Genomic DNA, 14,142 nt, shown 5'->3' on the forward strand with positions numbered 1-14,142 from the left:
CAGACTGTATGAAGCCCACTTCCACATCATGGCTAACCATCAGCAGAGCGGGTGGCCTGGTGCCTCAGCGCTTATTCTGCAAGACTGAGTCCCCATGATTTTTGATTATTAGGAGACTGTAAAGGGGAACCAGCTTTTTTTTGCTCTCATTTAAGAGCTTGAGGAAGGGGAGTTTCAATGCTCCTTTCATTTGGTGGTGGTGTTGTGGTTTTGTGCATGTAGGGAGGTGCCGTCTGGAGTCGTAGGACTCTGTCATGCAGCATGGGCGCTGTGAGGTGTGTCACTCCGGCGGTGAAGTTATATGCTGCTGTCAAACTCTGACCGGCATTTAACAAGCGCTTCCAGCCATCAGGAAATGCGTGCATCGCTGACCTCCGTCACATGATCGGGGGTCATCGGTGTGTTGACATTACAACCAGAGGTCTCCTTGAGACCTCTATGGTTGTTAATGCAAGATTGCTATGAGCACCAAATGGTCGGCGCTCATAGGAATGCTGTAATTCTGCTACATAGGGGCAATCTGAGCATCGGCTCTGTGTAGCAGAGGCGATCGAGTTGTGGCAGATTCTAGCCTCCCATGGAGGCTATTGAAGCATGCCAAAATTAAAAAAAAAAAAAAAAAATTATGAAAAAAAATATATAAAAAAATAAAGTTTATATCACCCCCCTTTCGCCCCATTCAAAATAAAACAATAAAAAAAAAAAATTAAACCTACACATATTTTGGTATCACCTATGCAACTTTTCAAAGCTTTTTACAGTAACTTGTGGCTAGGTTTTCCCCATATAAAGTACGGCTAGCACTTGTAAGCCCTCTGTTATGGCATTCTAGAATGCTGTATATATGTCCCTAATCTTTGCAAGGTGGAAAAAATGGCTGTCATTATACTCAGACGTCGTGGTCCATTGGGAGGCACTGGTCTTGATCCTGCACCTCTTCGCTTCTTGGAATCGCCATCCTTCCCTGCTTTGTGTGTATGACCCATCCTATGTCATCCACACAGTGTCTCCTGCGCAAGAGTACTTCTTTGTGCCCTGCCAAGAGCAGAGAAAAGTACCAATACTGTAGGAGAAAATAAAGCGCGCATAGGGTCTTATCCAAAGGAGATGTCAAGACACACGATCAGTTTGCACTCACATGATGTACTGTATCTAGTCAAAAGGCATGTAGGTCAACAGTTGCTGCAGATCCACGGGTCAGACTATGATCTATGTCTCTCCTGAGGAAGAAGTCTTTGGACTTGAAAACACGTTGAGAATCTGAATAAATCATCAAGTTTTTTCTTCTACCTGCCTGGATGTTTAATTGCACAGTAGCGCGGAGGATATCCACAAAATTTTCCCCGGTTTATACGAGAGCAGAGAAAAGTACTGTAATGCGCAACCTGGGGAAAAGATCAAAAGAGGGCTGGTGCATGCAGGACAAAGAGAAGAATGCCGTTCAGGAGCATGATGGAGGACACGATGTCCCTTAACATTCTTGTACTTGTTTCTGTTCCTCATTGTCACCATTCTAGTTCTTGTCACATCTTCTGATTCCTGTTGCTCGCACTGAAATCCCTGGGCCTCGCACACTGAACTGGGACTTGAGGCTTTGCTGACATCCTAGACTGTTTTGTTCATTCATACGCAAAGTCTCTACATAGTTCGGGACTTTAAACGCCTTTGAGCAGACTGCTCAGTGGTTACCACTGCTTCCTTGAAGTGCTGGTGTCCTGGGTTCAAATCCCACCAAGGAAAACATCTGCAAAGATTTTGTATGTTCCCCCTGTGTATGCATGGGTTTCCTCCGGAAATTCTGGTTTCCTCCCACACACCAAAGACTTACTGATTGGGAATTTAGATTGTGAGCATCAATGGGAATGATAATGCTGATAATCTGATAATGATGAGTGCTGATAATCTGTAAAGCACTATGGAATGAATGGTTCTATGTAAGTGAGTGAAATCAACCCTGTAACTCCTCAGGGCCGGAAGTCCTGGCTCAGTGTGAGAGATTTAGAGATCAGAAAATGTGACAAGGACCTGATGAGTGACATTGGGGAGAGGGGCCAGAGAGGTGAGCTGAGTGTTAAAGTAATTTTTTATTTTTTAAACATTATTACTAGTGATGAGCGAGTGTACTCGTTGCTCGGGTTTTCCAGAGCACGCTCGGGTGACAGCCGAGTATTTGTGACTTCTCGGAGATTTAGTTTTCATCAGGACAGCTGAATGATTTACAGCTACTAGCCTGCTTGATTACATGTGGGGATTCCCTAGCAACCAGGCAACCCCCACATGTACTCAGCCTGGCTAAGAGCCGTAAATCATTTAGCTGCCTCGATGAAAACTAAATCTCCGAGCAGTCATAAATACTCGGAGGTCACCCGAGCAACGATTCTGCTCATCACTAATTATTACATTTATGCTCTGGAGTCTGAAGAGACCTTAACTCATAAGGGACATTACATAACTTAACCAAATCGAATTTCCTGTGAATCTGCTCTACTGAGCGAATTTTAATTTTTTGCATTATTACTCATCTGTAGTTTTTACCTATTATTTGGCGGCAAAACTAATGGGATTAAATAACTATTGGGACATGGGTTAATATCGCTGTATATTGATCCATAGAGTTAACACAGCAGTTTGGTGTCCAGTATTTCAGACAATTCAAAACTAGGAGTGGAAAACTATAATGTAAAGATTTGTTCCATTTTGCATTCTGGACCAGCTGCTGATTTTGGCTTAAAAATTCTCCAAAAGTATAAAAAAAAAAATGCAAGTTAATACTGAAATGTTAGGGTATGTGTGCACGTTGAGTATTTGCTTGCAGAAATTTCTGCAAGGTTTCTGCATCTCTTGGCAGCAAAAGCGCATGTTTTTGTCTCTTTTTTTGGTGCTTTTTTTTGCTGTGGTTTTGTATGTTTTTTGCATGCATTTTTGTACAGCAATGAAGGCTTTTTTGAGCTAAATAAAGATATTTTTTTTTTTTAAAGTTTTGTGATGTAATTTCGTGGTTCAACACTATCTTTTTCATTCTGATGTAGTTGCATTAGGGTAATTGGAGTAATTGGATTTGGGCTTGGTGTCAGCAGCTGTCCCTGACACCAAGCCCTAGGTTTAGCAATGATAAGGGTTCAGCCAGACACCCTCATTACTAAGCTGGTAGCTCATACACACTCGCACATGGGCACGCAGACACACACACACACACACACACACACACACACACACACACACACACACACACACACACACACACACACACACACACCCCTGAAAGTTTTCAGACCCCTGTAAATCTTTCACTCTGTTTCATTGCAGCCATTTGGTAAATTCAAAAAAGTTCATTTTTTTTCTCATTAATGTACACTCTGCAACCCATCTTGACTGAAAAAAACAGAAATGTAGTAGTTTTTGCAAATTTATTAAAAGAATAACTGAAATATCACATGGTTATAAGTATTCAGACCCTTTGCTCAGACACTCATATTTAATTCACATGCTGTCCATTTTGCTTGTGATCCTCCTTGAGATGGTCCTACTCCTTCATTGGAGTCCAGCTGTGTTTAATTAAACTGGTAGGACTTGATTTGGAAGGCACACACCTGTCTATATAAGACATCACAACTCACAGTGCATGTCAGACCAAATGAGAATCACGAGGTCAAATGAACTGGCCAAGGAGCTGAGACACAATTGTAGCAAGGCACAGATCTGACCAAGTTTACAACAGAATTTCTGCAGTAGTCAAGGTTCCTAACAGCACAGTGGCCTCTATAATCCTTAAATGGAAGAAGTTTGGCACCATCAGAAGTCTTCCTAGACCTGGCCGTCCAGCCAAACTGAGCAATCGTGGGAGAAAAGCTTTGGTGAGAGCGGTAAAGAACCCCAAGATCACTGTGACTGAGCTCCTGAGATGTTGTAGGGAGATGAAAGTTCCACAAAGTCAACTATCATTGCAGCCCTGCCTTTATGGCAGAGTGGCCTGACAGAAGCCTCCTTCGTGCAAGACATATGAAAGCCCACAGAGTTTGCAAAAATACACATGAAGGACTCCCAGACTATGAGAAATAAGATTCTCTGGTCTGTTGAGATGAAGATAGACCTTTTTTTCGTGACGATTCTAAGCGGTATATGTGGCGAAAACCAGGCACTGCTCATCACTTGCCCAATACAATCCCAACAGTGAAACGTGGTGGCAGCATCAAACTGGGGGGGGGTGTTTTTCAGCTGCAGGGACAAGACGACTGGTTGCTATTGAAGGAATCATGAATGCGGCCAAATAGAGATATCCTGGAAGAAAACCTTCGAGTGCTCTGGACCTCAGTCTTGGCCAAGGTTTCACCTTCCAACAAGACGGTGACCCTAAGCACACAGCTGAAATAACAAATGAGTGGCTTCAGAACAACTCTGTTATCATTCTTGACTGGCCCAGCCAGATCCCTGACCTAAACCCAATTGAGCATCTCTGGAGAGACCTGAACATCGTTGTCCACCAACGTTCACCATCCAACCTGAGGGAACTGGAGAGGATCTGCAAAGAAGAATGGCAGAGGATCCCCAAATCCAGGTGTGAAAAACTTGTTGCATCATTCCCAAGACCACTCATGGCTGTACTAGCTCAAAAGTTGCTTCTACTCAATACTGAGCAAAGGGTCTGAATACTTATGACCATGTGATAGTTCAGTTTTTTTCTTTTTTTAATAAATTTGCAAAAATTACTACATTTCTGTTTTGTTTTTTCATTCAAGATGGCATGCTGAGTGTACATTAATGAGAAAAAAATGAAATTTTTTGACTTTACACAATGGCTGTAATGAATTAGTGAAAAATTTAAAGGGGTCTGAATACTTTACGTACCCAGTGTGTGTGTGTATGTAGGTATGTACGTACATACGTAGATAAACACACGCACAATTTCTTGGTTCAGCACCACCTTTTTCATTCTGATGTAATTGCATCAGGGTAATGGGGTTAGGACTTGGTGTCAGCAGCTGTCCCTGACACCAAGCCATAGGTTTAGCAATGAAAAGGTGTCAGCCAGATACCCTCAATACTAAGCCGGTAAGTAAACACACACATGCATACATACACACGCACATAAACACACAGACACACGCACTTATATGACATCTGACAGCGTGACCCCACAGCGTTCTGACCGACTGTTACCGGCGGTAGCGATACCGCCGATCAGTACCGCCACTTCAATGTTTTCCACACTGTCATACAGATGACCGCATGGGAAACGCTATAGGAAGCCCGTAAAAACAGAAACTCCGCAAATCCTCAAACCTTTTTATACCTGCATTTTTGCTACGGATTTGACTGACTCAATTTGTCAATGGGTGAAAAACACTATAAATCCGCACAAAGAATTGACATGCTTCAGAAAAAAACGCACTGCAAATACTCAAGGAAAATTACTGATCATGTGCACAACACTTCAGTATTCTTATTGAATTAGCTGGCATAAGGATTCCATAGCGTTTTTGGCCCATTTTTCGGGCGAAAAAACGTAGCAAAAATGCACCGTGTGCACATAGCCTTATTGATGCCTGAATAACTTGCATTCAAAGCTGTGAGAGGGAATAATGACATGACATGATGACCATTTGAAGATCTGATAATTCTGTGCAGAGTTTGCATATTAACCCCTCAGTGACCGGGCCAAATTTTGAAATCTGACCAGTGTCACCTTGTGTTAATAACTCTGTAACGCTTCCACAATTCCCAGTGATTTTGAGATTTTTTTTCGTGGCACATTATAATTTATGATAATGGTAAATATAGGTCGATATGTTTTGTTTATTTATAAAAAAAATCAAATTCGACAAAAATGTAAACAATTAGCAATTTTCAATATTTGAATAATTATCCCTTTAAAGGGAACCTGTCACCTGAATTTGGCGGGACCAGTTTTGGGTCATATGGGCGGGGTTTTCGGGTGTTTGATTCACCCTTTCCTTACCCTCTGGCTGCAATATTGGATTGAAGTTCATTCTCTGTCCTCCGGAGTACACGCCTGCGCAAGGCAATATTCTATTAAGAAGAAACCCAAATAGTGTTTGTACGAAAATATATAAATGTATTTGAACATTAAAATACAAATAGTAGGGCAAGGTAAAGCTGACCAAGCAGGGTGGGGGAGGTAGCTATTCACCACATGGTAACAAATAATGGCGTCCGCATAAACAATAAACACCGAATCAAGGTAAAAATTACACATATAATAAATGCATAAGCCAAAATTATATATATATATATATATATATATATATATATATATATATATATATATATATATATATATATATATATATATATATATATATATATTTATATATATATATATATATATATATATATTTATATATATATATATATTTATATATTAGCACAGGTAAAAAACGGCATAAGAATTAGCCTAGTAAATCCAAGAATAATCCATAAGCATAAAGTGCAATAGTGCAAGATGCAAAAGGTGCTAAGAAAAGGGAAATACACTGTAAGATTACGCTGTAAGCTATTCAATGAGAGTATTCATATTACCTATATGTGGTGTGGGACCAAGACCCCAGCCTGCCGCCTCAACGCGCGTTTCGCCGATCTTCGTCAAGAGACGCCTCCTGACGAAGATCGGCAGGCCCCGGATCCAAAATGGCTGCGGGGCTGCATCCGGGTCCTGCAGGGACTACTTCCGGGTCCAGAGCAGGCGCTGGTAAGCCTGCAGTGCTGTAAGTCAGATCAGCGATCTGTGATGTCCCCCCCGGGACAAAGTAAAAAAGTTAAAAAAAAATAAATTCCACATGTGTGTAAAAAAAAAAAAAAAAAATTCCCATAATTACATTTCTTTATCTAAATAAAAAACAATAAAAGTACACATTTAGTATCGCCGCGTCCGTAACGACCCAACCTATAAAACTGTCCCACTAGTTAACCCCTTCAGTGAACACCGTAAGAAAAAAAAGCTTTATCATACCGCCGAACAAAAAGTGGAATAACACGCGATCAAAAAGACGGATATAAATAACCATGGTACCGCTGAAAACGCCATCTTGTCCCGCAAAAAACGAGCCGCCATACAGCATCATAAGCAAAAAAATAAAAAAGTTATAGTCCTCAGAATAAAGCGATGCCAAAATAATTATTTTTTCTATAAAATAGCTTTTATCGTATAAAAGCGCCAAAACATAAAAAAGATATAAATGGGATATCCCTGTTATCGTACTGACCCGAAGAATAAAACTGCTTACTAAAATTTTACAAAACGTGGAACGGTATAAACGCCTCCCCCAAAAGAAATTCATGAATAGCTGGTTTTTGGTCATTCTGCCTCACAAAAATCAGAATAAAAAGCGATCAAAAACTGTCACGTGTCCGAAAATGTTACCAATAAAAACGTCAACTTGTCCTGCAAAAAACAAGACCTCACATGACACTGTGGACCAAAATATGGAAAAATTATAGGTCTCAAAATGTGGATACGCAAAAACTTTTTTGCTATAAAAAGCGTCTTTTAGTGTGACAGCTGCCAATCATAAAAATCCGCTATAAAAAAAAACTATAAAAGTAAATCAAACACCCCCACCCCCCCCCCCCCCCCTCATCACCCCCTTAGTTAGGGAAAAATAATAAAATTTAAAAAATGTATTTATTTCCATTTTCCGGTTAGGGTTGGGGCTAGGGTTGGAGCTAAAGTTAGGGTTGGGGCTAAAGTTAGGGTTAGGGTTGGGGCTAAAGTTAGGGTTAGGGTTTGGATTACATTTACGGTTGGGATTAGGGTTGGGATTAGAGTTAGTGGTGTGTCAGGGTTAGGGGTGTGGTTAGGGTTACCGTTGGGATTAGGGTAAGGGGTGTGTTTGGATTAGGGTTTCAGGTAGAATTGGGGAGTTTCCACTGTTCAGGCACATCAGGGGCTCTCCAAACGCGACATGGAGTCCGATCTCAATTCCAGCCAATTCTGCGTTGAAAAAGTAAAACAGTGGTCCTTCCCTTCCGAGCTCTCCCGTGCGCCCAAACAGGGGTTTACCCCAACATATGGGATATCGGCATACTCGGGACAAATTGGACAACAACTTTTGGGGTCCAAGTTCTCCTGTTATCCTTGGGAAAATAAAAATTTGGGGGGCTAAAAATTGTTTTTGTGGGAAGAAAAAATATTTTTTTATTTTCACGGCTCTGCGTTGTAAACTGTAGTGAAACACTTGGGGGTTCAAAGTTCTCACAACACATCTAGATAAGTTCCTTGGGAGGTCTAGTTTCCAATATGGGGTCATTTGTGAGGGGTTTCTACGGTTTGGGTACATCAGATGCTCTGCAAATGCAACGTGATGCCTGCAGACCAATCCATCTAAGTCTGCATTCCAAATGGCGCTCCTTCCCTTCCGAGCTCTGCCATGCGCCCAAACAGTGGTTCCCCCCCCACATAAGGGGTATCGGCGTACTCAGGACAAATTGGACAACAACGTTTGGGGTCCAATTTCTCCTGTTACCCTTGGGAAAATACAAAACTGGGGGCTAAAAAATAATTTGTGAAAAAAAAAAAAAAAAATTTTTCTTGGCTCTGCGTTATAAACTGTAGTGAAACACTTGGGGGTTCAAAGCTCTCAAAACACATCTAGATAAGTTCCTTAGGGGGTCTGCTTTCCAAAATGGTGTCACTTGTGGGGGGTTTCAATGTTTTGGCACATCAGGGGCTCTCCAAACGCAACATGGCGTCCCATCTCAATTCCAGTCAATTTTGCATTGAAAAGTAAAATGGCGACCCTTTCCTTCCGAGCTCTGCCATGCGCCCAAACAGTGGTTTACCCCCACATATGGGGTATCAGCGTACTCAGGACAAATTGTACAACAACTTTTGGGGTCCATTTTCTCCTGTTACCCTTGGTAAAATAAAACAAATTGGAGCTGAAATAAATTTTGTGTGAAAAAAAGTTAAACATTTTTATTTAAACATTCCAAAAATTCCTGTGAAACACCTGAAGGGTTAATAAACTTCTTGAATGTGGTTTTGAGCACCTTGAGGGGTGCAGTTTTTAGAATGGTGTCACACTTGGTTATTTTCTATCATATAGACCCCTCAAAATGACTTCAAATGAGATGTGGTCCCTAAAAAAAAAAAAAATGGTGTTGTAAAAATGAGAAATTTCTGGTCAACTTTTAACCCTTATAACTCCCTAACAAAAAAAAAATTTTGGTTCCAAAATTGTGCTGATGTAAAGTAGACATGTGGGAAATGTTACTTATTAAGTATTTTGCGTGACATCTCTCTGTGATTTAAGGACATAAAAATTCAAAGTTGGAAAATTGCGAAATTTTCAAAATTTTCGCCAAATTTCCATTTTTTTCACAAATAAACGCAGGTAATATCAAATAAATTTTACCACTATCATGAAGTACAATATGTCACGATAAAACAATGTCAGAATCACCGGGATCTGTTGAAGCGTTCCAGAGTTATAACCTCATAAAGGGACAGTGGTCAGAATTGTAAAAATTGGCCTGGTCATTAACGTGCATACCACCCTTGGGAGTAAAGGGGTTAACTTGAGCCTCCAGAGTTTCAGGTATTTTAACTTTGCATTTGTTGTAAAATTGGATTTTATAACTTTATTTATATATGGTACTTTTCTCACTTTTTTCCTTTCCTTTGTTTTTTTCTTTTTAGGACTATGTGGGCGAGACCCCTGTCCATAAAGCGGCAAGGGCTGGTAGTATGGACTGCCTAAAGGCCCTTGTATCAAATGGCGCGCAAATAGAGTATGTGCCTCTTTTGTTTTTATTTCTTATGTTGCATATTTTATGAACAATCAAGTACTACACATACATTCTCTATCTATAACAAATGAGTAGACTCATTTGTGGGGTCGCAGTCTGGACTTTTATGATCTATTGGTTCCATACATTACTGAAAACATAGTGCATGTTATTTTATATTATCTCACACACAACATTTATAAGCAAATTCCATAACTATCTTGGATACATTATTGTGCTGTTTTTTTGTTCTTTGTTTAACCGTTTTTGTCTTGAAGGTTTATAGGTTTCCTTCTTCCACCAACTGAAGTATTTTCTCATGCAAACCCCAACAATGACCGGTGTATGTTTTCAGTCATGTGGCTAAGCAGGTTTTTCTTTCTTCTTTTCATCCTTATGCTGCAAATTGTTTAAAAATCAGCGTTTCTTGTTTTTTTGCTTTATGTCAATATAAGATTGCTAGATGAGCTATTTGTGCCATGTAGTAACACCTTTCCATCTTAATTGACTAGAAAGTGTTTTTATAAGCAAGAGAAAAAGGAAACCCAAAAATGTTCTATTTTGTGTATAATGGCCTACATTTAGAAAAAATATCAAATATTTTGAAAATTATTCCGTCAATTTTAAAGATGCACCACATTTACCACTATGGATCACACTGATACTTTGCCTATATCTTGTTTGAAGATAGATACATGATAAAACTGGTTTAGGCTGGGTTCACATTGCGTTAATGGCAATGCACTGACAGCATCCGTTACATAGCGGCACTAACGCAATGTAACGGATGCGTTAGCGCACCCATTAGCTGCCATTATGTAGCGCATCGCTAACGCATGTCATAATCGGCATGCGTTAGCGATGTGCCGTCATTCTGTGATGGACCCTCAGACGCGGTCTGCAGCGTTTTCGGGTCCGTCACCGCTAGCACAGATGAAGCATCTGCGCTAGCGTGATCGCATAACGCGATGTTTTTCGGCACTTGCGTTAACGCAGTCCGTTTAACGCATACGCATAACGCAATGTGAACCTAGCCTTACTTAACAGTACTTTTCCCCCTAAGAAACTGTTTCCCAGCCTGAAAGGGTTATTCTCAAGTTGTCACTTGAGTAGCTCACAGCCTTGCAGTTTGCTTAGTTCCTGGTGGGCGGGCACCTCTACTTGAGTGACTGTTCTGGGGAGTAGCAGAACTGTAGTACTTTAAAACTCCGCACTAGTTTTGCTGTAACATATTCAGTTGTCATTTGTGCTACTCACTGTATTTACATGTAGGGACAACAAAGCTTTTGAACAAGCACACAGCTTAACTCTAATTAGGACAACTGCTCTGAAAGTTGCTGACTGTGGGGGCTGGTGATTTTGCAAGATAAGGAGCTGAGAGGGTGAGAAGTCAACAGATATTTGCTGTATAGCAATTAATGGTCTGAGGAGAGCTCACATGTTTGTTTGGAGTTAACCCTTTTACTGGAATGTAACCGCTTGGCCAGAGTCTAATAAGTTTATAGTGGCTGAGATTAATGGAAACCATCTGTACAGTATGTAAGATAAAAGCCGTCTTTGCAGGAAAAGGACAGCAGATAGAAAAGGCAAGTCAATTGCAAACTTGCTGTAATAACATTGGGATACTCCTTTAATATATGTGCCATATTTCTCAAATCTGTCTGATTTTAAACACTTCACACCAGTCAGTGCATAGGGAAGTGCAAACAAGCTTCACATGTTATACAGGTATGCAAAAGTTCTTTCTCTGGTGTATAACAGACTAGAGACTGTTTACTGTAAGACTGTTTCACAAAGATGTAGACAATTCAGTGGGCTTAGAAATTCTGTTGACTACTGGATCTTCAGTTTACTTTAAAGAAACACTCCCTTTAGTTTTATTGGCTAAACACATGAAAATAGTGTGTGTGTGTGTGTTAATACACTTGCTGATCGCTATCTCTGGTGCCTGGCTCCAGTCCTCTAAGGGTACTGTCTCACAGTGGCACTTTGGTCGCTACGACGGCACGATCCGTGACGTTCCAGCGATATCCATACGATATCGCTGTGTCTGACACGTTACTGCGATCAGGGACCCCGCTGAGAATCGTACGTCGTAGCAGATCGTTTGAAACTTTCTTTCGTCGTCAAGTGTCCCGTTGTGGCGGCATGATCGCATCGTGTAACAAAGGTTGTATACGATGTGCGCACAGTAACCAACGGCTTCTACATCGCAAATACGTCATGAAATTATCGCTCCAGCGTCGTGCATTGCGAAGTGTGACCGCTGTCTACGACGCTGGAGCGATATTGGAGCGACGCTGGAGCGTCACGGATCGTGCCGTCGTAGCGACCAAAGTGCCACTGTGAGACGGTACCCTAAGTCATCTCAAGATGGCTATTCTGACTCTGGATCACAGTGTGCTATAGTTGAGCTGGAAGTCTATGGAACCTTATTCTGACACTCCATATGCTTACATTGTAAAAAAACATTTTCGTCTCTAGAGTGCAGTGTGAGCTGGCAAGTCAGAATAGCAGTCACATGACTCGGAGTTCCAGAACAGTGCTAGAAATTGGGGAAGGCTGCTATCAGTAAATTAAGATACACCATACTAACAATCACACAGGTTTAGCAAACTGAAAAAAGTGGAAGTTTCTTTAACTACTTTTGTCTAGGTCAATCTGCCATTTTACAAGCTCTTAGAGAAGCAATCCAGTAAAGTTATTACATCTACCAACCTACATAAATATGGAGCCATCTACTGTTTAGATAAATGTGTCCATTGTTATACACTATAAAGAACTATGTGCTGCTAGATGACCTTCATGCTCTGACACCGTCCCCACCGCCAGTGACCTGTATAGTGATCACTATAGAGCAGCCAATACAGAAAGCGTCCCTACTTATCAGAGGCTTTGCAGTAGTTTAACAGTATAGCTGGGAATACTCCTGCAGAGAAAGTAAATTACAAGGCTGTTGGCTGCCAGATACTGCCTATCCTCAGCAGAAGCAAATGAAAATGAGTGTTTTTCATGGTGGAAACACTGTGGAGTAGTATAAATTTGGGCATGAACAACCTTTTCAGGACCTTTGACATGAAAATGAGACAAGGAGTAACCCATGCAAGCTGTATGGGCACCTTATATTTTTTAACTCTATCTGTGTGATATAGACCTTTTTTTTTTAATAGAATGTCCATGCTGTTCACTTCTTCACCGGTAGGTGAGCAGCAGTGATTGTTACACTGTCACATTCCTGTCGAACACATGTCCACATGTGTATCTGCTGATGCAATGTCATCAGCTCTGCTCGCCTCCCAATGTGGAAACTATTTAGTCAATCCCTTTTAAGGAAAACTTACTATGTAATATAGTTACACTGATTATTTATTCTAATAGTCTCAGGTGTAGCTTATTAGATGGTTCTTCCTGGTTGTGTGGTGCATCACATGTGACCTCTCAGCCAATCAGCAGCTTTGAAGTCTTGGGCTGCTTATTGGATGCTGTAGGTCATTCGTATAGCTTTATTCGGCCATTACTGACTTCCTACTTTAGTCAAATTAATTCAAATATTCGATTATCTTCTAGAAATTCAGGTTGTCAATTGAATTTATGTATGTTTACAGGGACAATATAGAGCACATCTTGGCTAGTCCAGAAAAAAACCTTGACCATATAGAGCGTAGGTTTAGCATGAAATGTTATCTATAAATTATTGATATCAGATTCTACACCAGTCTTGCACTTAGTTCAGTAGTGTAAGTATATGTAGTGCCCACTTTGTAATAGCTACCCTGCTCATCTTTGCTGCAGGGGTGCCGGTGATGGACTACAGTGACTTGAAAAAGGATTCATGCCTGTGAACTTTCCCACATTTGTCCATGTTACATCCACAAACTTAAATGTATTTTATTGGGATTGTATGTGATATACCAACACAAAGTAGCAAGTACTTCTGAAGTGTAAAGGAAATTTTGTAAAATTTGTAAAACTTTACATTTAAATCCAGAAATATTTAAAAAGTGACACAAGTTGTGGCATTTTAGCAGTTTATCAAAACATATATTCAAGATGGTTATATAATCAATATGGGCTTAACCCCTTCATGACCTTGGGATTTTCCATTTTTCTGTGTTCGTTTTTCGCTCCCCTCTTTCCCAGAGCCATAACTTTTTTATTTTTCCGTCAATTTGGCCATGTGAGGGCTTATTTTTTGCGGGACGAGTTGTAGTTGTGAACGACATCATTGGTTTTACCATGTCGTATACTAGAAAATGGGAAAAAAATTCCAAGTGCAGTGAAATTGCAAAAAAAAAAGTGCAGTCCCACACTTGTTTTTTGTTCGGCTTTTTTGCTAGGTTCACTAAATGCTAAAACTGACCTGCCATTATGATTCTCCAGGTCAGTACGAGTTCATAG

General features: G+C 40.5%; 1 protein-coding gene across 2 annotated transcripts in view; it reads left to right on the top strand.

Moving 5' to 3' along the window:
• Positions 1-14,142, top strand: part of ANKRD10 (ankyrin repeat domain 10) — a 66,396-nt gene that overhangs the window by 12,750 nt on the left and 39,504 nt on the right. For both annotated transcript variants that reach the window (XM_077297010.1, XM_077297009.1), the window contains exon 3: positions 9,656-9,747. In XM_077297010.1, the coding sequence (XP_077153125.1) occupies positions 9,656-9,747 (92 nt within the window). The remainder of the gene's footprint in view (positions 1-9,655; positions 9,748-14,142) is intronic.

Source organism: Ranitomeya variabilis, chromosome 3 (assembly GCF_051348905.1).
Source record: "Ranitomeya variabilis isolate aRanVar5 chromosome 3, aRanVar5.hap1, whole genome shotgun sequence".
In the NCBI taxonomy this organism is placed as follows: domain Eukaryota; kingdom Metazoa; phylum Chordata; class Amphibia; order Anura; family Dendrobatidae; genus Ranitomeya; species Ranitomeya variabilis.